This window comes from Lepisma saccharinum, chromosome 15 (assembly GCF_977018435.1).
Source record: "Lepisma saccharinum chromosome 15, izLepSacc3.1, whole genome shotgun sequence".
Taxonomy (NCBI): Eukaryota; Metazoa; Arthropoda; class Insecta; order Zygentoma; family Lepismatidae; genus Lepisma; species Lepisma saccharinum.
Window position 1 is genome coordinate 38,029,444 of NC_139243.1, and position 26,092 is coordinate 38,055,535.

At 35.9% G+C, this 26,092-nt stretch overlaps 1 protein-coding gene across 22 annotated transcripts in view; it reads left to right on the forward strand.

Moving 5' to 3' along the window:
* Positions 1-21,036, forward strand: part of Rbfox1 (RNA-binding Fox protein 1) — an 886,300-nt gene extending 865,264 nt beyond the window's left edge. For 14 of the 22 annotated variants that reach the window (XM_083136853.1, XM_083136860.1, XM_083136856.1 and 11 more), the window contains 7 exons: positions 1,974-2,028; positions 2,562-2,597; positions 6,019-6,157; positions 10,249-10,315; positions 14,055-14,245; positions 16,288-16,351; positions 18,254-21,036. In XM_083136853.1, the coding sequence (XP_082992979.1) occupies positions 1,974-2,028; positions 2,562-2,597; positions 6,019-6,157; positions 10,249-10,315; positions 14,055-14,245; positions 16,288-16,351; positions 18,254-18,298 (597 nt within the window). In that variant the 3' untranslated portion in view covers positions 18,299-21,036. Of the gene's footprint in view, positions 1-1,973; positions 2,029-2,561; positions 2,598-4,126; positions 4,230-4,983; positions 5,017-6,018; positions 6,158-10,248; positions 10,316-14,054; positions 14,246-16,287; positions 16,352-18,253 lie in introns of all 22 variants that reach the window. The other 8 variants (XM_083136855.1, XM_083136865.1, XM_083136854.1 and 5 more) reach the window with 6 other exon arrangements.
* The last annotated feature ends 5,056 nt before the right edge of the window (positions 21,037-26,092 follow it).

The following is a 26,092-nucleotide window of genomic DNA, read 5'->3' on the forward strand; positions in this document are numbered from 1 at the left end:
ATGATCACCTTGTTTCATTCTAAATTGGCCCGATTTGTCTTCATCCTGCAGCTGAAAGTATAATGGAAGAATGGTCCGTGAATACTGAAATTCTGCATGTGTAAAATACTTCATAGCCATTACAGAACTAATTTTCCTCTTTTTTAACCCCTGAATGTCTGAAGTTTTTTTCAGAAAGTAAAGTCTCCTGCTTCTTCCACTGACTGTGTAGATTGCCTTCGAAAATGAAAGAAAAAAGATATTCTTATCTGGCTTGGTAGAAGTACATTGTATAATTATCAGCTTAAGTTGTGAACTGTGGCTTGTGTGTGTGAAGAAGCTTGGGTATGATATTAGACATTAGCCATTCATCATCAACAAAAGGTGGCAGGTTATAAATTTAAGTAATAGATTACAATTATGTGAGAAGCGTTTTAAAAATGTTGTTTTATTTCTAAGCATTCTTATTTCCTCATGCATGTGTAGTCCCTCCAACCCTCCAAATATAATTTGCAGTGAACAAAAGAGAACTTGAACTTACTTGAGTAAGATTTTATTGAACTTCTTTCTTCAGTTTCCAGTCTCTGGATGGGTTAGCATAGAACTTAAAGCTCTCCATCTTCTGATCTTATTATCCACTTCCTTTCTTCGAACATCTTGACTTCTTGTCCTTCCTGGTCTCCATCCTCTTCTTTGTCCAAATCGCCTAATCTTCCACTTCCTACAATCATGCTTAGCTTTTGTAAATGTTGTTTGTTGAAATATTCTTGGCATAACTTGTGTAAAGAGTTGTTAATGTGATCCAGGAAAGTATTTATATAATTCTGATTGTTTTGGGTGACTCTCTTCTCCTCTTATTCACTGGTATCTGTCTCAGAATTTGGCTTTAGACATATTCAGTGGATATATAAATACTGAAATATCTTGCCCAGGGGAGTGCCCAGGATTTTCTGGGGGGGGGGGGTCCGTGTACTTTTTCTTGGTAGTCCACCCTCATTTTGCCATATTTTCCTACCATTGACGTTATTTTTTTGAGGAATATTGGGCTGGGGAGGGGGGGGGGGCATGCCACTGATCTTGCCCCAACCCCACCCACAACCTTCCTTTGGAAAAATATATATTCAGTATAGTAGAAAGGGTTTATTAATAATGCTATGCTAGTTAATCCTATTAGTTTATTATTCATTAATTATGAATATATCTGAGAATTGAAGAAAAACATGTAGTATTGATATTCTTGAATGCTCATCCTGTTTCATGATATTTCTGCATGGTTTTTAACAAGATTTGTTGCACATTTATTTGGATTGAGTATTTCACCCTGCAGTTGATAAGAATGCATATGCAAGTAATTATACAGTATAAATATTACTGAAATCTTTTTTTTTTCAATAAGATATGAAATTTGTTGTTAAATATAAAATGCCTCTCACAGTATTGTTCTGAGTGTCTAATTATAGAGGGAAAATTGTTGATGATGAATGGTTGTATTTTGCACACAAGTGTCATCATCTGTCTTATGTTGTAGGATTCTGCTGGTTTTTATAGTATTATTTTACACATTTTAAGGTTTTTTGATTGCGATTTAGGATTTATTAATTTTATATAAAGGGTATATGTTTCTCAAAAGAGCATTGTGTGCATTTGAATGCACTTTATTTCCTTATGTATTTGAGTGCATGATCAAGGTACTGATATTTAACTAGGTTAGTCTTAAATATATATTTATATATTTTGTGACTGTTAAGAATTTACAATTTTCTCAATATAAAGAAAGAAAAAATAATTTAAAACTTTTTTCATATTAAGTTTTGAAGATTTGTTCATTTATATATTTCACTTCAATTAAATTTTCACATTTTGACATTCATTTGCATTTTATGAAAGTAAATAAGTATTCAATATAATTGCTTAAGTACATTGAAATAATCAGTATACTACATAATCCTGAATTCTTTGTTCACTTACAAATGAATATACTTCACAACTTTCAGGTCAACAATGCCACAGCACGAGTTCAAACGAAAAAGCCTCCAACTGTTCCAAATGGTAAGTTAGTGAGTTTAGATGTACAAGTGATAATGATAGTTAGAAAATTAGTAGTTTGTACATATGTGCATTCTGTTTTTTGAAGTGCCACAGAATCAGCTGACACAGTTTTATTATTAGTTGTAGTATTCTTTATTATTTTATTTATCCAGTACCAGAGCTTTGAAATTATTATTATTATTATAACAATGTGAAATTGAGAAAATATTCTTAATACAGGATTTTTCAAGCATGTGTAAAAATAAGTATACTATGTGGTAAGGAAATGCCTTGTACATATTAGAAAAGCAAACAAATAGACTCTTAGCTTTTGATGCTTGGGTGTTGGGAAGTAAGAATATTTTTCATACATGTTCATGCCATGTGTGTGTGTATTTTTTTAATTACTTAGTCCCTGCAAAATCTGTAGCCATGCTTACATGTTTTATTGTTACTTATGAGTTACAGAACTAATTATGATTTCTGTACACATTATTGTCAAACTTCTTGTTCTAGATTGCAGTGTTATACATTTTACTTTTTTACAATTTTAGTTTTTCTAACTAGGAATGGAACGGTGCCTACACTGGGTGAGATAATTCTTTCTTGGTGTGGATTTGATTGTTGTGGGGTTTTGTAGTTGTAATGCTGTAATTTTTCTTTCTTCCACATTCTCAATGTTTTGCTGAATTCTAGGCTGCTCTTGGAAGCGGATGTGACAAAAGATGAAGTTGTCCTATATATTCTACAAAGATGACCTTTCTACACAAGTATATGTTTCTATAATTTTTGTAAGCTTTCTTGAATGTGGAGACATAAGCTACAGATCCTACCCAGGAGAATATGCTAACATTTAAAGTTTGTGTAAAATCTAACAAAATTACCAACTTGTCCCCAATTTGTTTCTTAATGAACATTGATTGGATTTTCTGCTGTTTGGGATAGTAATTTTATAATAGTATGAGCTTCGTAGAGTCAGCCTAGATACTTTTCACTGCCAACAAGCCATAACAGGCATCTCTTTTACAATGCAACATGTTGCAATTTTTTCAGGTGATAGGTTTGAGCTTAGGTTGTCTTTCACTGCAGTCAGGAAAAGCAAGAAGTATTTTATGTGCAAGGTTTTTCTTCTCTCTTTTTGAAGTAGATAATAATGGAAACTGTAATGCTCTCTTTTTTTTAAAAAAAAAATACTGAAAATAACGTTGGCTATAGCTTTGGTGATAAGTTTTCTGGGAGAGAGTACCTTGTTGGCTGTGAATTTGAGGTGCTTGTTTTGATTGTGGTTGACTGCACTTACTTTGCATGGCAGTAGATTATCACTCCTTTTATGTGCACACTGTATTTGCAGTGTAACAAGGACATTCGTGATAGATTAGATATACCTCTATGTTTAGACGTCTTGATAACTTAGCACTTTATCATCTATGTTCTTGTATCTTTATTCTTCTGTACTTTTACTGTAATTTTATTGAGCTGAAATTTTTGAAAGTTTTAACTTATCAGCTGCCTTTGTGTGCACATATGATGAATGTTGACAAGTGTTAGTCTGGTGCCTTGCACATGGAATGTTCCATTTATTATTACTTTTTTTTTCTTTCTTGATGGAGTGTGTTATGTTATGTATATACTTTATATGGCTGATGGTGTTATATTCCTAGTGAAATGTATAATTTGATCTTGTCTTTTGCATCTTTCTTTAATTAATTTATTTTTTGGGAAAATTAAGATTACTGTGATTGATATTTTGGTGAATGATTAAATATTGAAGTGCCCATACCTATTCTGTGTAAAAGATGTAAACTTAATCACAGCCAGCTTTAATTTTTTTTTCCCAGTATTGCAGTTTTTAAGAAGTCGAACCTGACTAAGATCCATCAGTGCTTTTTCTTAACAATAATTTAATTGTATTAAATTCCAGATATCTAGTAATTGACTTAGGATGGAATGTTACAGTATAGTTTTTTTTTCCTTTCTTTGAAAGTATATTTTTTGTATGTATTGGAACTTTAAGCATTAATAGGTTCTAGTGATACAGAACTGGGTGTGCACTCAACCCATATGTGAGCTTGCACTTTTGTAAGTTATAATAGGCTTGGCTAATGTTATGTTGTATTAGGATACAGATTACCACAAGTGCCATGGTCCTGGGTTGGGGGAAACGCCTCTTTAACCTCTCACACTAACCCCCTGATGCTGTCTTCTCGACCTCTCCGACGTAGGTAGGTCATTGATCCCTCTCACTGTGAAATTTCAGCAGTGTGAGATTTGCCATGCTTAAGTGTTCAAAATATTATTAACTATGTTCCCTTTGCATGGAGTGAAATTTCATTTTCATAACATTATGTAACCATCTGTCCAGACCCAGATTTCACCTGATGTTCAGAATTTTTTTTATCCCTTTTTGAAAATAAATTGCTTAGTTTTTTTTCTATGTTCGGTTATTTTAAATTTTAGTTTTCAAAAAAAAAAAAAAAAAAAAAAAAAACACCCTCTTTCACTTTGTTTACTCGTCTCTAGTGCTTCAAGTCGCATCTTGTTCTATCTCCGCTGAATACAGTAGCCTTTTCCACTATTTTAAATTGTTTTAAGTAAATGATGTTATTAAATTCTGACTGTATACTCAGATCAAACTTAGTTGTTACATGATGCAAATTAGTTTCAGTTTCATGGTGTTTTATTAGTTTAGAAGAAGAATAGTTGCTCTGTTTTTGTAACAAACTGTAGCATGAGAGCAATATGGCATGAATGTTTCTCAAGTAGTAAAGTTTCATACTGTGATGACTTCATGAATGTAGGTTTTCATCATGAATTTTAAAAAGTTCTACTTTATAGAATAGATACATTTAAAGTTAATAAGGAAAAGTAGAGTTTCCTCAGCTGATAGTAATTTTTTTTATATATAATACTGTGTCCAAATTACTTGTCACTATAGTCAGTCCAACTCCATAGAATTCCTTAAATACTTTTTTCCAGCCTACCTCTCGCAGTAGATGTGGATTTGGGCCAGTAAGTGGTTTTACAGTTCCTCCTGGAAGGTCATTTCCATAGATAAACAATAGTCTAAGTAGAGAAGCTGTAGCGAATAGATACTGGAATGCTCAGAATTTAATCTTTGTTTTTACTACTATCTACATGTATGGGTTTTTTCCATTCATTTTTTTCACTTGTGCAGTTTTCTCTTGTTCCAAGTGCTCACTGTGTAAATGGCTGTGATTGATTTGGATGTGAAACTGCACTTAATGTGCTTCGTCAGAATTGCAACCTTTCACTGCATTGAATGAACTTAGATCGTAGCTCTTTCCTATTTGTACATACATACATCTACCTCAGCATTTGCCTCGTGCAATGAGGAAGCTACATTCCGTAGTGTGAACAGTGAAGATAGAACAGAGTGCAGGAAGCAGTCACATTTTTTGATTGGCTTCCGTATTTTTTTTTCTTTACTAGCTAATTGTTTCACGTTTGCATGACCATAACAAAGAAAATGTGATGTCATTATGTTGCACTAATTGTAGATTTTGTAGTGACATCTTTCCTAGATAACTGCATAATGCTGAAACTCCATTTGCATTTTGTTCAACAATAAAGCGGCAGTATTGTTACTCACTATGCTTCCATTACCACTCCCCCCCCCCCCCCAATAAATATATATTTCTTAAAGTCAAGCTTGTCCTGTTATTTCCACCAATAAACCTTTCCCTTAACCATAATCCTGGTTTCCTCCTCAACCACCATGGCTCTGGTATTGTTTGGTAGTGTGGCCTGTGGTTTCTCCTGTGTACCACACTATTCCCTATGGGGAGGGTGTAACCAACCTGTTATCCTGGTTGGCCTTGGTTGTTTTTAATTGGTGTGGATTTACTTGAATAAAAAAAAAAGCTGATATTGGACTTGGATCTATGATTGTACTGTCTGTTTTATTTGGACTGGTATGAATTGGAATGGTTTGGATTGGACTGCTGGTACTGAATGTTTTCCCTTGCATGTTTGCCTGGTTTGGCCTTACAGCGGCGGCTCTACGCGGCGTTGCGATCCAACGAGGCCGTGCACGAGCCTATCCCACAGCCGCTGCTGCTGCCGCAGCCTTCGCGCGCCACCCCACTCCACTAACTGCAGCCGCAGCCACTGCTCTGCATGGCTATACACCGTAAGTCTCCATACTGAATTTCACTGGCTTTTGTGTCTACATCACAACAAAGGGATTGCACCACAACTTCCTGTGTGTGCAGAACTTTTCTCTCTGGACTGTAGATGAATGCCTTATAGTCAGTAGTATCATCCTAACAGTAACAAGCAATGTGCTAGTTCTGTCATTGGGGTTACCAGTTTCAAACTGTTAAAATATTCCATACTTTTGTAGAAAGTCTTTAGACCTTAATATTGGGCAGCTTTTGATGTGTTATAATTGTCATAGCTGAGAGTACTAGCACTTACCAATATGCCAAAGCTTTGTGTATAGCATGTATGTAATAATATTAATTTGCATCTATATCTGTGAATGTTTGTATGAACTAGTACACGGGCTGTACGTAATTATGAATAAAATAGGAATATTCTTTTATTATCAGTAGTGCACAGAACAAACTTTCACCACATACTAAAAGTGACATTTCTTTGTGTATGTACAACTACCATGCGCACAAAATGACTGAACAAGAATAGAGGCTTGGTACTGTATTTTAACAGTTTGTAGGTAATAGTAATGGATCAATGAAAAGATGCATTTATTTTCATCTGAAATTGAATTGAAGGTAAGCATATAAGAAGTGCTAGTGAAGTTCATGTACCAGGCATGAGAAAAAATTAAAGAATAAACCTTTGGAACGTTTCAGCTTTGTACAGATTTATACACAATCGAGAGAGAGAGTGTGACAGTGGCATATTCTGAAAATTTGACCTGGTTTACCACAACAATTCTTGCTTATTGTATATGTATTACATATTAATTAGATAAAGGGTGATTCTTATAGAACCGGCCTGATGAATTTGCTAATAATGCAGCAGGTGATGCATATAACCACTCACAATTACAACATAATAATACGTGTTCCATGCTAAGTCGAACGGTGTGTGGGTGGTCTGACAGGTGGCAGCACTTACCCTGCAAGGTTCAAGAACACACAGCTGTGCACGTACGAGCGTGTTTGCAGTCCCAGGCAAGTCATGGAGTACACCGTTGAACAGCAATTTTTTCTCGTGCGCACATACTGGGTGACGGAATCGATTACCAACACACAATTGTTCATGTATAAATTATGTTAATATCTATGTGTTATATTACAGCTCATTTTGTCGGACCGGTTCTATAAGAATCACCCTGTACAATAGAAATAATACACTAATGCAGGCATGCATGTAAAATAAAAACAGAAGTCAGACAATTTCAAATTTTCCGGGAATTTCTACATATATGAAAAAAGTTGGTTTACAGGCAGGAAACCAGATAACATGGGAGAATATGCTACTGGAGAGTGAGTGTGTGAATGAGTTCATGAGTAAATAGTGTAGATAATAGAAAAACATATTCTTGTTCTCCTAGCGTACTTTGAATTACAATTTCTGAAAGGTATTGGTACAAGTAAAAGTCTCAAATTAGAAAACTTGATTTAAATCTATGCATATTACTTCCTATTGTCTGATCTTTCTCTGCTTATTTGTCATGAATAATGGAAGTGAAACATACAGGAAAGTACATGTTTCACAATTAACTTTATAAACTCCTAACTGAGTACTGCCTCTTTCTTCCATATGGAACCATAATATTTGCAGAACCTTACTTGTGGTGACAATGCTATGTAATACTCTCATTGCTTCATCCCCTTCCCTGAAGTAAATTTATAAATGCACTCTTGGTGACTCATCAGATTTGAGAATTTGAGCTAAAGGATTCCAAGGTGCCGTGTGACCAAACATAAATAATAAGACATTTACAGGTTTTTCTTTCCAATGAATATGCCACACAGGGTTTGGCTGAAAGGCAGCTACAGTAGTACTGCTAGAAAGAATGTTAAAGCTGTGCTTGGCTCTGTGGAGGTAAAGCTCAACAAGTTCACCATCTTTGCTATAGTTGAGGTGATGTGACCAACATCATGCTCCAGCTGCCTTTACCTTGTCCCCCAAAGCATTGTTCCCACGAACCCATTGATGAGAGGCCAATCTAGGGTTTTTAAAAAGATAAACATCATTACTTCTAATAGTTGCATAGAATTCATGCTGTAACTGAGAATAAGTAAAAAAGTTGTTAAGCTATCACTCCTATGATTTATATGAATAGCCTTTATTGTCAAAGTTCACTTGAACATAGTATGAACAGAAATTCAAATATGCCACAAGTTTTGTAAAAGGAAAATTAAAGCTACAGCCATCTTCGAAATTTTGGAAAAAACAAAATGTTGAAAGAAAAACAAAGCAGTAAATAACTCAAGAAAAACCAGTGGTAAATGCCCCCCCCCCTTAAAATGTCCCCTGATTACCATTTGTTTTTGAAGAACTCTTTAAAGAAGGTTAATATTTGAAAATTATAAAATATTTTATTGTGTATTCCTCCCTCACTAGAATGCAGCTATGCATTTATCCACCATTACAATTCCAGTCCCCTCTGAAGAAAGAAAAAAAAAAGACATGCTAGTGAGTAAAGTGTGGAAATACAAAGTGATGGCCCTACATAATTCATTGTAGAACTACTTGGTCTTCAAATTCGCTATTGCACTGCAGCAGCATTTAGTTCAACAGCATGCTACCAGCCCAAACTAAAGTACTAAATGATTGCTTTGGATTTCTTCTCATGTAGAAGGTAGGCTGCTTTCACACTGATGTGATGCATATAAGAATCAACCAATCATTTGATTGGTTCATCTCCCAGATATATATATGTCACTTCAATCTGAGAGCAGCCTAATATATTTTGAAATATGAGGCTTGTGGAGATCAAATAATAGATGTGAACAGAGATTTTGAGTGTCATTGTTCATTCTGTATTAGTTAATTAATCCATTTAGTGCATCAAAAAATGAATTTGCACAGTACCTATTTGACATACTTCACATATTGGAGAGATTTCACATGTTTCAGCAATTCCAGACAAATTGAGCAGCCTGAGGCATATGAAACACCTCTATCATGTGTAATATGTCGAATAGACCCATATGGTAAAAGGAGTATACTTCAAAATAACATACAAAGTAAACCAAGTTTATCTATGCAACTCAGTATGTAGTTCATATCTTCAAGCAAGTACATATATTTTCATACTGTTTACATTATTTTACCAAAATGCTATACATACAGTAATGCCCAATATTAAGGCCAAAACATGAAATTTGGTATGGTAGGATATAATATATAGTTCACCTTGTAACCCCAAGAATGCATCCATATTAATTCTAATTGGCTTCCGGTAAAAAAGCCTAGGATTTGCATATTTCTCTGGTGTGTGATGTATGTGCATTGTGCATAACCTTTGATCCTTGTAGAGAAAATAGTAGTTTGTGTTTGTGCCTGGTGGTTGTGACAAAATATAACACAAGCTACTTCTGTCTAGTTTAGAAACTGCTTTTGTGATGATGTTGACATAAAAGCCTTTGAAAGAATGTTGTAGTGTTAATAATCTTTTGAATGTTTGACTTCTTTACTGTAGATATACATTTTATGGTTAACAGTTTTAAAAATATAGTATGTGTAGATAAATTAAATGCTTTTTCTGTACAGTAACATCCTTTTCACAATGTTGGCCATTCAAGTTTTGGCATTAGCTTACATTTTCAGAAAAAAATAGCTATTTGTTGTAAAAGAAATTTTAAATGATATAAGTAGTACGTCTATTATTTTTTAAACCCTTTTATGTTATGTAATTATACTTTTGAAGTATATTTGAACTTTGTATAGTAGCTTTTAATGGTTACTTGATCACGCTAGGTAAATTATCACAAGAAAGAGAATATACTTGTAAAGTTGGAAAATTAAAATTTGCATGTTTCATGTTAGTACAAAAATTAATTTAAAATATAATTATTCTCTCAGGAATCATAGCAAGGATTTGCTAAAATAAATTCCTGTTGGTAGTGTTAGAAGTGGTGATATGACATAACTTACAGAAAAGAGTGGATTTTATTTTTTTCCATCAATTTGTGGGTGGAAAGTCATTTGTTCTGTTAATTTCCGATGTAAAGTGTACAGTAGACAGTAATTATGCTTCTTGAACTCTTGTTACATTCTGACGTATGTTAATGTGTATTTCAGTGGGGTGTATTATGATCCCTTCTTAGCTGCTCATGCTGCTACAGCAGATCCAAATTACAGATTACAGGTATGTATTTTATTGTCTAGTCCAGTAAGTTAAGGACTACCATCTTGCCTATATTTATAGTTATTACTAAAAAAAAAGAAAAAAAGAACAATTTTAAATATTCAAAAGGTAAATTCAACATAATGCATATAGTTATTCTTGCTAAGATTACATAGCAATGAAAATTATAATATTGGTCACTAATTGATAATTACAAAAGCATTAACTTGGGTAGATGACTATGTTGCCTATATTTTTACAATGATACAGTTGTAAGCACTTCATGCAAGAAGCTCTAAGGCCAAGGGAATGAAATTTATCCATTCGATCCTTACAAGCAATCAACATGAATTATTAAAAAATGGCCACAATGCAAACCTTGCATATGTTAACAGTGACACTAGAACTTCAATAACACAAGTCTCATTATTGGTCTTTTAGTTGAAACCTGCTATCTTTCTATGGTTTTTAGTAGATCAATAGGTGTTTTGAAACATCGGCTACTTTTTTTTTTTTACTCTGAATGTTGCTACAATATGAAAACTGTAATGTACTTTCAGTGCTGAAATTCACTAGTACTACATACTGTAGGTCCCATATGTTCCTTCAAGTGACTAAAATTAACCTTCCTTCGCTAAGAAGGTTAATTACAATTAATTAATGACATATTTACAATATGTTGATAATCCTCAGTTAATCAATCCTTCCTTACAATTTTTTCTCTACATTTTGAACATACACCTGGGAACATGTGATCACTACAGTGTAGTGTGTGTGAAGTTACGAGAGGAAAAAAATTGAGGGAACTAATTCAACTCAAGTAGCTACTTGTATAGATAGTTCAACCCCCTCTACTTGTTCAGCAAATGTATAGTAGAAATTCCCATCAGCATTGCATTCTACTAATGCTAGGTGCATTCTTAATAAATATTTAAATGAAATGAAAATACCGTATTTATATGTGTATAATGTGCATGCATGTGTAATGCACACCCTGAATTTTGATAGGGAGAAGCGACAATTTTATCTCGTGTATAATGTGCATATAATGAATGTAAAAATTACAGAAGAATAACACTAATGTGTGTATGAGAAAATATTAGAGAAAAGAATAAGGGAAGTAACAGAGCATGAGAGAGGAACAGTATGGATTTTGAAGAGGCAGATCAACAGTAGATCTGATATTCACCATAAGTCAATTACAGGAAAGGCACTAAGAGTATGGAAATTATTTGATTATGGCATTCCTAGATATAGAAAAGGCATACGAAAGCATGGACAGAACAAAGATTTGGAAGGCTCTAAGAGAGAGAGGAGTTGAGGAAGAGATAATGTGATACAAGGCCAACCAAAGCAGTGTGAAGAACGGAGTGGTTCAATATAAGTAATGGACTAAACAGGGAATTGCTCTTCATAATTACAATGGATGCAATTAACTTAGAGGTGGGGAAGAAGATAGGAGAGGAAGAGAGGAAGGCCCTGTTGATCGCTGAAGACTTGGTAATATGTGGAAAAAGGGGAGAAGTACAGAGGCAGCTTGATAGTTGGAATGAGGAAATTAGAAGAGCAGGAATGAAATTCATTGCAGAAAAGAGTTGGGTGCTAATAACAACAAGAAACAGAGCCAGAAATGTACCAAAAATAAAGATGGACACAGAAGAGTTGAGGGTAGTGGAGAGTTTCAAATATCCAGAAAGCATAATTGAGAGAAGTGGAAGAATAGATGAGGGGGTAAACAGAAGGAAAAATTGGTGGTGGGCTCTATCAAAGTGTTTGAAGATTAATATGGGACAGTGATGTACCTATGAAATGCAAGAAGGTAATATATAACACATACTATGTGCCAATAATTACGTATGGAGCAGAGACTCGGACAATGACAGAGAGAGACAAAAGAAAGATGCAGGCAGTGGAGATGAAATTTTTAATGAGTATATTGGAGAAGACTAGAAGGGATAGAATAAGGAATGAGGAGATCCGACAGACAGTGGGGAAGGTGAAGCTTCAGGACAGGATAGATTAAGCACAGATGAGATGGTTCGGACTCATGAAGAGGATGGATGCAGAGACTACCAGTAAGAGCTTATAATGCACAAGGAGTGGGAATAAGGCCAAGCGGGAGACCAAGATGTTGGTGGAAAGAGCAGATAGTGGAGAGTGTTAGGAGAAGAGGACAAGATTGAAACACCGTGGAAAGAGAGGAGTGGTGAATGGATTTACAGGGCTCGGGAAGTTATTTTTTATTATTTCTCACCCGACAGCTTATACGCATCCCGTGTGATGGAAGGTGCATACTTTAATTCCACCAGAATGGTACCACTTTTCTCGGTGTCGCAAAATGTTCAGTTACAAAGTGAATAATCGTGGGAAACGGCACTTAAACTTTTATATTATCATTGCTCAAGAAACCCAACCTGGTAATTTGTATTTGTACTTGGTGATATATGCATATTATACGCAGCGACATGGTAAAAACATGCGTGGTTTCATGCTGGCTGTCCAAATTATTTCGGGCATTATACATGAGTAAATACGGTATCTGTTCTTCCATTGTTACCCCCCCCCCCCCCCCCAAATCTCCAAGAAAATAAATGTAGCATATTAACAAATGTGTCAATTGTTGTAGCCTACGTGTAAGGAATGTGTAGTTACTTTTAAATTTGAAATTATTTTATCCACATAATTTCACATCTGCCTATCTAGTTGTGACTGTACTTTTTCCATTAATGTGATTTAGTGAAGTGAACCTTTTCTTTCAGCATATGTATTAAATTGCAATGTCGACTTAAAACACAAAAGCATTTATTTTCCCTTAGAGGTTATACTCGCATTTTGTGTAAATTTTGAGTGTGATTGTTGTGTGGGGGCAGCCTTTCTACCAACCTTGCCACTAGAACTACCTGTCTTGAAATGTGTTAGTTGTTGCTGACAATTTTTTAACATTGGCTGTAGTAGTTCATGATCTATAATGCTGTTCTTGGCATGAAAGTCAACGGATATAGAAGTCAGGTGTGCATGAACAGCATGCATCTTTTCTGCAAGCACTTTCTACCCCGGTATTTTAATTTCAGTTTAAAGAAAAATGCAACATTTATAATTTATTTTTCATTATTCATGTCTGGTTTATGTCATTAATTATTGTTATGCTCCTTGACTTCATTTTATGTAAACCCAAGACGTTCAACATTCAACACCTTTATGGAATATTAAATGTGAGCATGTGAAATATTATGAAACTATATTTTCTTTTTCACTTGGGTATGATACAGGCATGAAAATAACCATGCAGGTGTTCTTGTGCTCTTTGGCGGGTTGTCTCTTTATGTTAAGTTTAGTGTATTTTCTGTATTCGCGCTGGTTTATTATTTACGGGGGCTTTCCTACGTAGTTGATTTTAAACATTGGTCTTGTAACAGTTAAATTTGTTGCAACAAGTCGTCGCGTTATAGAGCAGGCTTTTTATTAAGGCTAAGTGTGCCAAAACTTGTATATTGATAAATATAGCTTATGTCTTGTTTGCCGTAGAGAACATTACTGTATGTTCTACAAGCTAAACTTTATATGATCATACCTTTTTTTTTTCCTTCAGTGAAGCTCCTTACCTATACAATATATGAACTTTCATTAGTAGTGCTTCGTTTCTATTTAATGGATTGTACTAACTGGTTATTCATTTTTCCGTTATTTCATTGTGTTGTGTTGGTTTGCTTGTGCTTCATGTTGCATGCACATAGTTGCTACAGGCCCCCCTCTATTTCAGTCCAATGCTGCTGCTGCTGCTGCCGCCGCTGCTGCTGCTGCTTCAGCTACTCCTCTATTAAAAACTCCTCTATCAACTGCCCAACAGGCCAGCTATGCTGCAGCCGCCAGCTACACAGCAGCCGCAGCCAGGGCATACGGAGCAGCTGCCGCCGCTGCACAACCTGTTGCAGGCTATGCAGCAGTTGCAGGGTAAGTCTCCAATTTTTTTTGGAAAGAAAGAAAAAATAGAGAGATGGAGACATTCAAAATACCCTAATCCTTACTTTTGACCCAAGAATTTACCAGCCTCCATTACACCCATTGCCCTATGCCCTGTTCACAAAACCCCTCACCTTCTACCTCTTCAACTCTTGTGGTATCTAGTAAGTTATCAATTTATATGTCTTGCAAATGCTACTATGTTAATGCAGACACAATATTAAGTTTTTATTCATTTAATTTAACCCATCATTAAAATGAAGAATAAAATAATTTTTTGCATTAAGTAGCATTGTTCAAGATATACAATTTAAGAACTCAAGTTCTCGTAAGTATATTTCTTGAAGCAACAAGACAACTGTCAGATATTTAAGTTTTCTGTAGAATTTTTTCACTGTAAATAAAAAATCCAAAGCACTGGAAATAATTGCATAACTTGATACATTTTATGAAATAATTCCTCCAGTGACATAGTTGCATGAAATACTTTTTATGTATAATATGGAGGTTCTCATCACATTGTTGATGCAAGTAAGTATAGGAAAACCCAGATTTTACATTCCATAGTTTCACATTTTCCCAAATTATACATTCAATCTTGATGGTCCCAGTGTAGCAAAATGTTATAAAATTTTCCCGCATTTGATGTTTTTTCAGTGTGGTCCCCTGAAAAACACAAAATCTAAGTTCTACTGTATTTGGAGTGCAAAAGAGTAAATGCAGTTCTTTAAATGAACATGCTTTTTATAACCTAGATTCAGGATGTAATGTGCCTGAAGGTGGCTGCAGACCTTCAAAATGAATAATTTCAGAAATTTCACTCGACAACTTAGATGATAGAAACTGTTACAAAACATTGGTTTGATTTGAGTATTAACATATGTTTTATCTAAATTGTAAACTGTGAAATTGAATGTGTTATTGTATCATACAAGATGAAATCCAACACAAACTATTAATTTATCTTTTAGTACAAGTACTTGCAGCTTCAAAATCTACATAATCTTACTTGACTTGATACCATTTTATTTAACTTCTTTTCTAGGGTTTTGGGGAGGGTGGATTTTTTAGGTTCATTAAAAGTTTATTGCTAGTTTTAAAAGTAGGTTTTGAGGTGAACTGCTTAATTTTATATACTGTTGCATTCTGTAGTGTGCATTTCTCTTCACTTGCCAGATATAAGTTGCTCTTAATGTCTGTTATTAGCTAGATGATAACTGTTAAAAATAATATCAATATATGTGTTTTGTTTAGATCCCTGTATTTCTTACAGAGAATGAAAATTCTACATCTTTAACTATACATTTTCTCTAGTGAAAGCCACATTTTGGAATTGCTTGTTTAGTGTTATTTTCTTTCTCCTTTACACCAATGCCAGTTATATTATGTAACAAGCCTCTGTGAGACAGTTGCTATTTACTCTCATATTAATTGATAACTTAGCTTTGAAAGTCCCCCCTCCCCCTCTCCAAACTTCGATCCACCCATGAACACAGTGTATCAAGGGTGATGGAAGAAATGTCAGTTTCCATGTGCTAAGAAAATATTCACTGCTTTTCACGTTGGAAGTGACATTCCATATCACCAAAGAAGCACATGATAAAAATGCAGGGATGATACTTTCCAATAAATTTAGTGGGATACCCTACTAGCTGATCATATTTTAAACTCCCAAGTACTTTAGTTTCCTACTAGAAAAAAATTAAATTGAGAAGTTTTAATGGGTACACCCTGTACATTTCTATATGATTTGCATTTTGCCAGTCTTGGCCAAACATGTTTTACACACACACACATATATATAATAATATTGTTTATTCTGTGAAGCAGTACATTTATTTTGTCAAACACCTTAAATGATATTTAATCTACAATATTGTAAAAAGAAATCATAAAGGTCATATTCATTATTACTACATACATATTGGGGAAATTTTGATTATATTGTATTAAAGTGCAAGTACAATGATTTTAAATTAATTTAACTAATATAAGAAAACCAATGCTAATTTTAACTCATCTTTTTCATGTAGTTATGGTCGTGAATATGCAGATCCATACCTTGGACACAGCATAGGACCTGTTGCAGGTTATGGGGTAAGTATCATAGATCCGCCACTGCATTTGAAACGCTGGCGTGGAAGCAGTGGTGCTGGTGTTACTAGTTTAAGTCATGGGGAAGCTTTTATTTTACATACTTTTCAGTGTTTCAGAAATCTTGGTGTTAGTGCAAGAAGTAGATCGAATTTTTACACGAATGTTGGAAGTTCAGATTTCATCCAGAGGGTATTTTAATAGGCCCAGAACAAATGCAGATCTGACTGTCATACTACATAACTCCTACCATCCAACTTAGGGCTAGCTTTTCAATGTATGATTAAGGTTCAAGTTAGGATGTAGCTGGGAGCGTGGTGATTATCTTAACCGATCGTTCTTGCAGTTACTAGATCAACTGGAAGTTGCGTAGCATGGCTGCCTCATGGAGCTATCGAACTTCAACACAGGGTCAGATTATACAAGATATAATTCACTAAAATGTTAAATTGGTATAGAAGAAGACTTGTTTTGTTTGGTAGAGTTCAACCAATGTCCATGCAAGAAGGGAAATTAAAATTTGTGCAATTTGTAACTAAAAGGATGTTATTTGCCATAGAGCAATGCTGTATAAATGTGGACAACGTTCGAAAGAAATTCAGGAGTAGTGTCAGAGTTTCTTGTGGATAAGTGGAGGATAGACCTCTATTACCGATTAGTCCATCTTAGCAAAAAGGGCATTTAACCCTTAACTGCTATGGTGGGGTCTCACAGACCTAATCATTTGTATTCTTTAATACTATTCTGAGCTTTGCCACTAGAGGACTCTGTGTGTCCAGGTATTCTCTAGCGGACATCTGATCTCAAAATCAGTCGATATACAGCATACTTTGGGTCCAGTAGACCCCACCAGAATATAAACCTAACCAAATCCAGCAGAACAGGAACCTACGAGAAAAAGCTACTGCTCATTTTGTCCTCAAGGAACTGATAGAAAAACATGAAATGTTATGTGCTTCATGTCTAAAATATATTTGCCTCGAAAACTCAAAGCTATATTGTCCTGAATGTTGTAAGTAATGTGCTCATATCATTTCCTGTACCTGTGGAGTTATGACAGCAAAAGAAAAAAATGTAATTAGAGTAGTTAAGGTAACAAGCATTGTCTCATGAAAATGATCAGAGACGTGTTCCGAAAATGTAAAATTTTATACTACTTTTTTTTTTAATGCAACAACATATTATTGTCACTTTCTGTATGTGTATTGAGATGGCATAGAATATATGCTGAGAACTACACAAATATGTGTGTAGTGCAAATGGGTATGCTGACTAAACATTAAACCTGAACATTTTTTATGTGAACATTTTTTGAGATCATACTGCAACCACATGCGTTACAATTTATCAGCGTAAAATTAATATAACAATAGCCATAAAAACAGTACTTAGCCTTTCAAATACGATTCATATTGCATCCCTGATTGGGAAAATAACGCCATCCTAACTACTGGCAAAACTGTATGATTGGTATGGTCTTCTTTCAGAATAACATAAACAATATTAACATCTGCACACATTACTGCACCAAAAGTAAACTTCATTTGTAAATACCCACTTCAGTAACACTATCAGAAGTGTTAAACTCTGGTCTATTTTCATTCACACAGTGTTTATTTTGTTACACACTTGCTGTTGCTTGCCAGACCTTGTTGTTTCAGCTGGATTTCCCATACTGTCCTGCACCGCTGATGTTAATTTGAATATCATCCATTGTAACAGTTGCTCGAAGATACACATATGGTAATCAGGGGGGTGCTATTATAATATGAGCATTTTCGATCTCTGCTATAGCAGGACGGAAAGTTTTTTTTAAAGATATTCTTGTATAATTTTGTCTACATTTTCATAAATAGATGTATTAATGTTATGTCCCTCACAAATCTTTTCTTGTGTATCTTGCAGGCAGCTGTGTACCGGAGTAGCTATAATCGTTTCGCCCCTTACTAAAGAAATGGCTGGAATAAAGAATTCTTCACTGAGACATGACAATTCATTGCTCACGTTTATCAAGTTTACTCATTACATTATCATTGGTCTGTTATAACGGACTCTCCCAGACCTGTGATGGCACTTACCATACTCTGTGAATCTGTTCAAGTGCTGGTTATTTTGTTCACTTGAGTTTTTCAGAGTTCATTTGTACAGTACACCTTTCAAATTGTATTATACAATCTTTAAACTCTGTACCTGAAAACAGGTCTAGCTTCTGATGCATTCAGCAGATGCTCTGCAGCCATATATTACAAAAGAAAAGGTCTTACCATAATAGAAAGATTAGCTGCAATAACAGAAGGTGTAAAATTGGCAGCTAGAACGAATTTAACCTATAGGTTAAGCAAGTGTTCAGTGTGCACCTTGCATCTTTCGTTTTTATTATTATTTTTCATTGTCTTGTGTGTGAAATAAGTTTACACGTATAATGTATCGTCAATGCTCTTCAGCATTGCTATGGAAGGAAAAAGAAAATCAGTGTTGCTGCTGTGGCTACATTCCAAGATTCAGAAATCACTATCCTTATTTTAACTTACTCTTTTAGTACCCTCAAATTAAAGTTTGCATAAATTCTGGGTGTCAGAACTAAAGAAAAACTATTCATGTTTCTTTTATATAGTTTTTTATGATTATTATTGTGTGTATTTATTGTGGTAGTTTGTAAACTACATCATAGAAAGTGTGTAAGAATCTCATACTTATTTGAATATCCAAAATGCCACAAGCTGGACTTTTTTAAACACACTATTGTGTGTTGATATTTTTAAAACCATTGTGCTAAACAGTAACAAGTAGTGTCAACAGTACGTCTCTTCAAGCACTTGAAAGAAATCATGTAGCATTTATAAATACATATATACAAGCTGTGAAATTGAAAAGTGATAATTTTTTTGTCGGAATGGTAGTGACTGTCGACGAAACTGAAACTTGAATCATGTGAGCTACCAACTCCGTTGACTACATTGAGTGTAACTTCCTGTACTTCAGGGAAACAAGTATAAAAAGCAAGGTTTGGACTGATATTAATCATGTGATGTGTGTGTGTGTGTGTTTGTATGTATGTATGTGTGAGTGCATGTGTGTGTGTATATATAAAGAAACTTGTTTTATATATATATATCTATATATATATAAAATATACTCAGCAAATATATTGTATACATGCAAAATTTCATTGATCAGCTGGTATTTACAAAAGCTTAGTTTTTAAAATTAATTTTGTTCTAAATCAAATTTGTGTTTCAATTTGGTAAACATTTTGTGCAGAACTGCCTTGAAAGCAGTACATGTTATATTTTTTTCTAAAAAGGAAAAGGAAACTTTTGATAATCCTTATTTACAGGATTCAGCAACGTATTGGATACTGTGTTCTCACTCAGTGTCACTGCTCATGCAATTTTACAGGTACACTGCGATCGCTCTCTGTTAATATGAACAAGTGTAAGATGTAGAATTGTGTCAGGTGAAAGTGATGGACATGTGTTAGGTAGAAAATAATTGTAAAGAGAATACAGATTTTATCTGCATGTATTTCTACCTGTCCCTCCCCCCAATCCCTCGTTCGAGAGGGTGAAACAACGTGACTATTTCAATGTATTGTAACTTTTTCTAGAATTATAGCACTATATTATATGTGTTACAACTGTCACATAGATTGCAGATGTTTTTATATACATGAAACGAAACAAGTCAATTTGAAGGGAACTAAGTAATATAGATTTTTAAGATATTGTAAATTCACTGAAATATAATTTGTAGGGAGGGAAAAACATTCACACATCGCCATCACATTGGAAAGTTTAAATGTGAGTCATTTATTATTCATCTTTGTGTGGGTATCAAGGTGGTTAGTGCCACCTCATAGTGAAGTCTCACTTTCCTAACCTTACTAACCTTTTCAACTGAGGACAGACTGCCTGTAGTGCAAAATTGGTTTCACCATTTATAAACAAAGAGTTCATGTAGGATAGTTTCATAAGCAACCATTTTGTACTATATGGCACCTGATCAACCAAAGACATGACCAGTATTTTTTCTGCTCAATCTGTTTAAAAACAAAAAATACTGTCTGTATTATAGGTCATGTACAGACCAACATAATAGTGGTAAATCTTTAAGAAACGTGGGAAAGAAACTGAAATCATGAGCAAAGTGTAAATGTTCATATTCATTTTCTTTTAATCAAAGAAAAATGCACCATCAGTTGCTTTTCTTTCAGCACTTGCTATGCCAGGAAGGCAAAGCTATGATGTTCTTGAAAAAGTCTTCCCATAGCACAAAGAATTATGTCGCACATTTGGATGTTGTTAGTGAGGAAAGTGAGCACAAGTTTTTATGTGACCAATTACATAATTTTCATTTTATCTTGCGATTTATTTTTTATTTGAAGAGATACTCTTCTGAGAACTTTATCCTCATTTGAGTTTGATCTAAAAGACAGAATGTGTATGTTAACTAAGTCAAAACTGATATTACCCGCAACCTATTTTCAATTGAACTGAAAAGAGGAAGACAACATGCAAAGATATTCTAGTTTTCCATCTAGTGTTTGTATTCTATTAGTGTTTCTGGACTGTGTGAATCTCTTTATATTGTTCTCATGTGCAGTCATCACTTGTACAAAGAAAGAAAAAAACACCTGTACTCACTGTCTTATGTATCAAACTGATGGAATAAAAGGCTCTCAGAATGTACCAACTTGTCTAATTGTGTTCATCACCTCCACCCATGATCTAAACTAAGTTTTTTTGTGTACAGGGTTGCAACAGATTAAAAATCTCTACAAAGCACAACAGTGGCACAAAAGAACTGTATCGAAGAGAGAAAAAAGCACTGCCCGAGGCATTGCTGCACTGGCATGTTAAACTTATTAGTGTAGTGTTGATAATTATCTCTGTAGTTATGTTAGCTTGAATTCAGGCTGCAATATGTTAGTGTGGGTGTAAGTATAATGCAGTAGCGTTTCATACAGGTTTTCACTCTTCACTCAGTTCTGGTGTGTAATAACCCTATTGACTTTCAATGGGATCAAGGGGGCCAAGTGCCCCCCCCCCCCTCTCCTTCTGAGGTTTTTGGAAAGATTTCATATAATTCGAATAGTGAAATTGTAGCATGAAAACATGGACACATACAGAAGGTTGTTCGCTTTATATCCGACCATGTTTGACGGGTACTCACCTTAAGAGATGCCACATCGCCACCACCGATCATGGTCTATTGGACCCCCAGCATTGTGGACTATCACCCAGCATCACTGTTTCCATTGCAGCAAGATCCGGCGTAGGACAGGTATGGAAATTCTGTCCCACTCCTCCCTGCAAGCTTTCCATAGACCATCCAGAGTGCGCGGGCAGTGATGTTGAAGATGTTGTTTCAACAGTCCAAATGCACAAAAATTCATTGGACTGGTATCTGGGCTTTTCACAGGAATGTCTTCAAATGGAATGACACGAATTCCTAATTCCTCTGCCATTTCCTGATAAAAACGTAGTGATGTTCTGGCGGTATGACTCGAAGCCTTGTCCATATGGATCATCACCTGGTTCGCGTCCATTCCATACAATTCTGGGATGTCTCTCCGATAGATAGGTGTCAGAATGGAGTCTTGGAAGTATCTGGCATTCACCTTCACGTTTTTGTCCACCTTGCGTATCATCAACTTACCCTCATATCCGAATCCCATCTCAACCATAAAGCCACGAGGGAAACTTTCCCCGCACTGACGAACAAAGTTGCTGCGCCCTTTGCCGTCAATGTCACGGTATGTGTTCGCCTGAATGTGACCACCAGCAGTGAGATGGACATATGATTCATCCATTGTGACGACTTTCTTCCATTTGGAACCTGCCAGGTACTTTTCATACAGTTTCCTGCAGTTCATCTTATGTTCGGCAATTTGACACAGGCCTTCCGCACACACTTCAACCTGAGGCGCTTGTAAATTGTTTTGTTCACAGTTGACGGTGCAAGGTGAAATGTGGGCCATATCACGTTGAGTCGGTGGATTTGTTGGCATGCCAATCGACGGATCTCCCTTAGCACTACAGGTGACACTTTGCTTGCAGCCCTTCTCCTGGTGGTTTTCGTGGGTGAATGTTTCGCGAGGAGAGCCTGTTGTGCGTAACGGGCCACAATAGCTTTCGCAGTAGTCACCCAAGTGTTAACCCATTCTCCCGACACTGTTTCACAATGCGTACGTATGAAAACTTAGCATGGAAAAGGGACCATTACGTAACCCTCCCAATACCGGTTGATTTTCGGCGTCATTTGATAACATTCACTACCAACACTCACGCACCTACAAGGTCAGACACAACACTGCTCCCGCCAGCAGACCCATAGTTCCAGCATGATACGCCAGGTGGCAGCACCGAATCGACAATGGTCGGATATAAAGCGAACAACCTCTGTAGTGCCATGAAAGACAGCAGATTAAGTGTCTATGCAAATTATCCTAGAGGTGGCATTGCTTTGTGAGATTTTTTTTTAACTGGGGGAAAGCATCATTCCACATTTCTTCCCTTTCTGAGAAATAATCCTGTGGGCAACCTTGAATGGGATCATTACAACCCACAATGATCTGTGACTGTACCATATTCCTGTTTTTTATACCAATCTTACGCCCCACAGTATGTATTTTTGAAGGGAGAAAGTAACACTATTGAAAAGGGTAATAGTGTTGGTGTGATATCAACATTAAGTACTCTCAGGAATGTTTTCCTGTAAGACTACTGGTATTGCATAAAAGTTGAGTGTATTGTAATGAGGGGTAAAAGCATCATGGACCATATACCATGCAAAAAAAAGTAGCTAATCCACTCCAGGTATGTTTTACCTCACTTTTCTACTCTTGTACTATTTGCAGTGGTGATGAATGATGAAATTCATGATGAAGTGTACACTTCCACAGTGGCCAAGAGCATTAAGTGGTCCTTGCTACCAAAGATTCCAGGTTCATTTCCTGGCCCTGAGAATGCACTTTATTAACTCTTTCGCTATTAGCCAAATGAGAAAAAAAAATCAACATAAATATGCACACACTTGTTTTATCAAGAGTAAGTTGAGACCTAATTACAAAACAGGTCAACTTTGAATTACTAGAAATGAACATCTGCACTTTAACTTTCCTCTTTCCTAAAAATTATGTCCCATGTCGACAGCCATCTGCTAGCCATAATAATAATAATAACCCATGATGCAACAGCCCGTGAGGGCCAGGGCCTACTGAATTAGGCAAAATTAGTCAAAAACATCTTTCCATGGTTTTATGTGAAGTATAACCTGCCCAATGATGTTCGTTTAATGGCTGCGGTGTTTGACTGCAAAATCATTATTATAAAATTTTACTTTAAAGTGAAAAGGCTTTATTTTTTTAAGGGGACAATAAGACCCTATAGATCTTTATTTTGTTTTAATAATATTTTGATTAGTGTACTTACCAACTGCCAGCCTCACCCCCACCTGCTGGGTGGGAGATCATCCAACCGGTTCCAGGTGACAGGTGGTCAGCATGACGAACCCCCAGTCATCGTTGCAGGTTTTCATGACTGGTTTACACTACTTATTTGTAGCTCCCCCAAATTACTGAGGATGGTGGGTGGCCGCCAGTCCCATACACAGGCAAAATCTCAAAGAGAAAAGTTGTTACACTTCCCTGAGGAGACTCGAACCTGTGCAGGTTCCATAGCTGGAGCCCAAAAGCATGATGTCTTAAACCACACAGCCACAGTGCGGGACATCTGCTAACTATAGTCCCATTGAATATGGGCTCTTTTTTCAGGGTGTGTGTAATAATCTGGGCGAATGCCCTCCAGTCAGCCAGTTCCCCCCTGCGAAAACGAAAAAGTATTATTATTTTTCCTCCTAAATATGGGATTCTTTTATGGTGTTCAGAAGTTTTATAAATGGATTCACGTAATCTCTAAAAACAAAATTACCCATAAATACTGAGGTAGCATCCTGGCCCCAGATGCTGCGGAGTCGGGACAATATGCGAAGTGCACGGCAACTTAATCTTTCTTAAAAATCCCCTTCTGCCGCACTATCCCCATCAACGAACTGTAACATTTCTTCACGAACTTCGGGCTCTTCCGCAAAGTCTGAAATGGTACTTTACTAAACATGTTATGTGGAACATACAGAACATACTAACCTGTCACGATACAACTCGCGTTAAATAATTTCCCGAGCACGAACTGATGGTATCTTGAAAGCACTTGAAATTTTTGTTCCAGTGGGACTTGGAGAAAAGAGGAACAAGTAGATGGACAAAAAAACCAAAACAACAATGCCCAAAAAAGAACTCGCTGAGCTGTAGGCAAATATTTAAAGACACACACAGGCCACTTAAAACAAAAGAAGAAACAATTCTTAACAACAATACTGGCAAAAGGAAAGACAGTGCAGGAAAATATATGAAGCTTCTCTTTCAATGCTTGGCTGTTGTATACAATATCAGTGGTCTCGCTACAATACCTAACATTCGGATGCTCAATGTGACTACGACATATGACACTGTAAGAGTCAATGTTTTCAACATAGGTTTTTAATAGGGGGTGCGGAAGAAAATTATGGGGCGTGCAAGCACCTTTTCATGACACCCGTGACTGCAGATGAGTGACTTTGTCCTCCATGGTTAAGTTGGGAGATGCACTTGCATAGAATAGAAGAGAGGTGGTGAAGGTGACAGTATGGGGAACCCAGCATGATGCAATTTTCCTCGTGTTGACTGTTCTCACAGACACTTACCGACCCCCACCAAACACACCCATTGTGTAACCATCAGATAATGGCAAGACATGCTTCACATAGGTCTTCATGACATTCTTGCCTTGGGCCACCTGGAATTTGATCCATGATCGCAGTTGTACCTTTGTAAACCTTGCAATGAAGTATGTCAAGGGGAAATTTATATCACGGAAAACAAAGTTACATGGCTGGTGAATGTTGAAGGGTAGAAACCAGGTCCTGCATGAAGATCAGTTGAAGTGGGTAGAAGACAAGAAAGATGGATATCATATTACAAGTTAGAAGGAGGAGGAGGATAAAGATGAACGAGTACATGGACCTGATACAGGTCAAGACAGCACAATCGTTTTCTGTGATGATTGCAGGAAAAAGTGGAAGAAGTGGCACCTGAAGCTTCTACGCCAGATGACAAACCTTCTACATCATATTCTGATAATTCCTGCAGCTCACATCAACAGTAGCAGCAGTGTAGGAGGTTCTATCAACAGAGAAAACCACAGGATAGGCTAAAATATAACTAAATCAAATAAGGAAGAGGGGAGAAATGTTAAGTGTGGATAATATTTGAATCGTGTTAGAATTGAATATCAACATTCAATTGTTTGTAAAGTTGTTTATGTATATAAATATAAGTTGAGTCATCTTAGAAATGGTTTTGTAAGTTGCGTATTAAATAGTTGTTCAGCCTACAGCTGAACCTCGCCTGCTAAATAAATGAATTATTATTATTATTATTATGAATCCTCGTGATGGTATTTATTCCATAAACCTACGTGCGTGCCTAAATTAACCTTTATGTACATACATGACAATGGATTCTCTCTGTATTCAGGATTTCTCAAATAAATAAATACTGTTCACTTCAACCAGAAGCACATGCTGCACCAACTGCCTTGGGCACTCTATTCATCAACATGGGCTCCAACTGATGCTGCTCACTGCACTTGCAGTGTTATAATCTCTTCCCCAGTGTATTGCCACTTTTAGATTTATAACCCACAT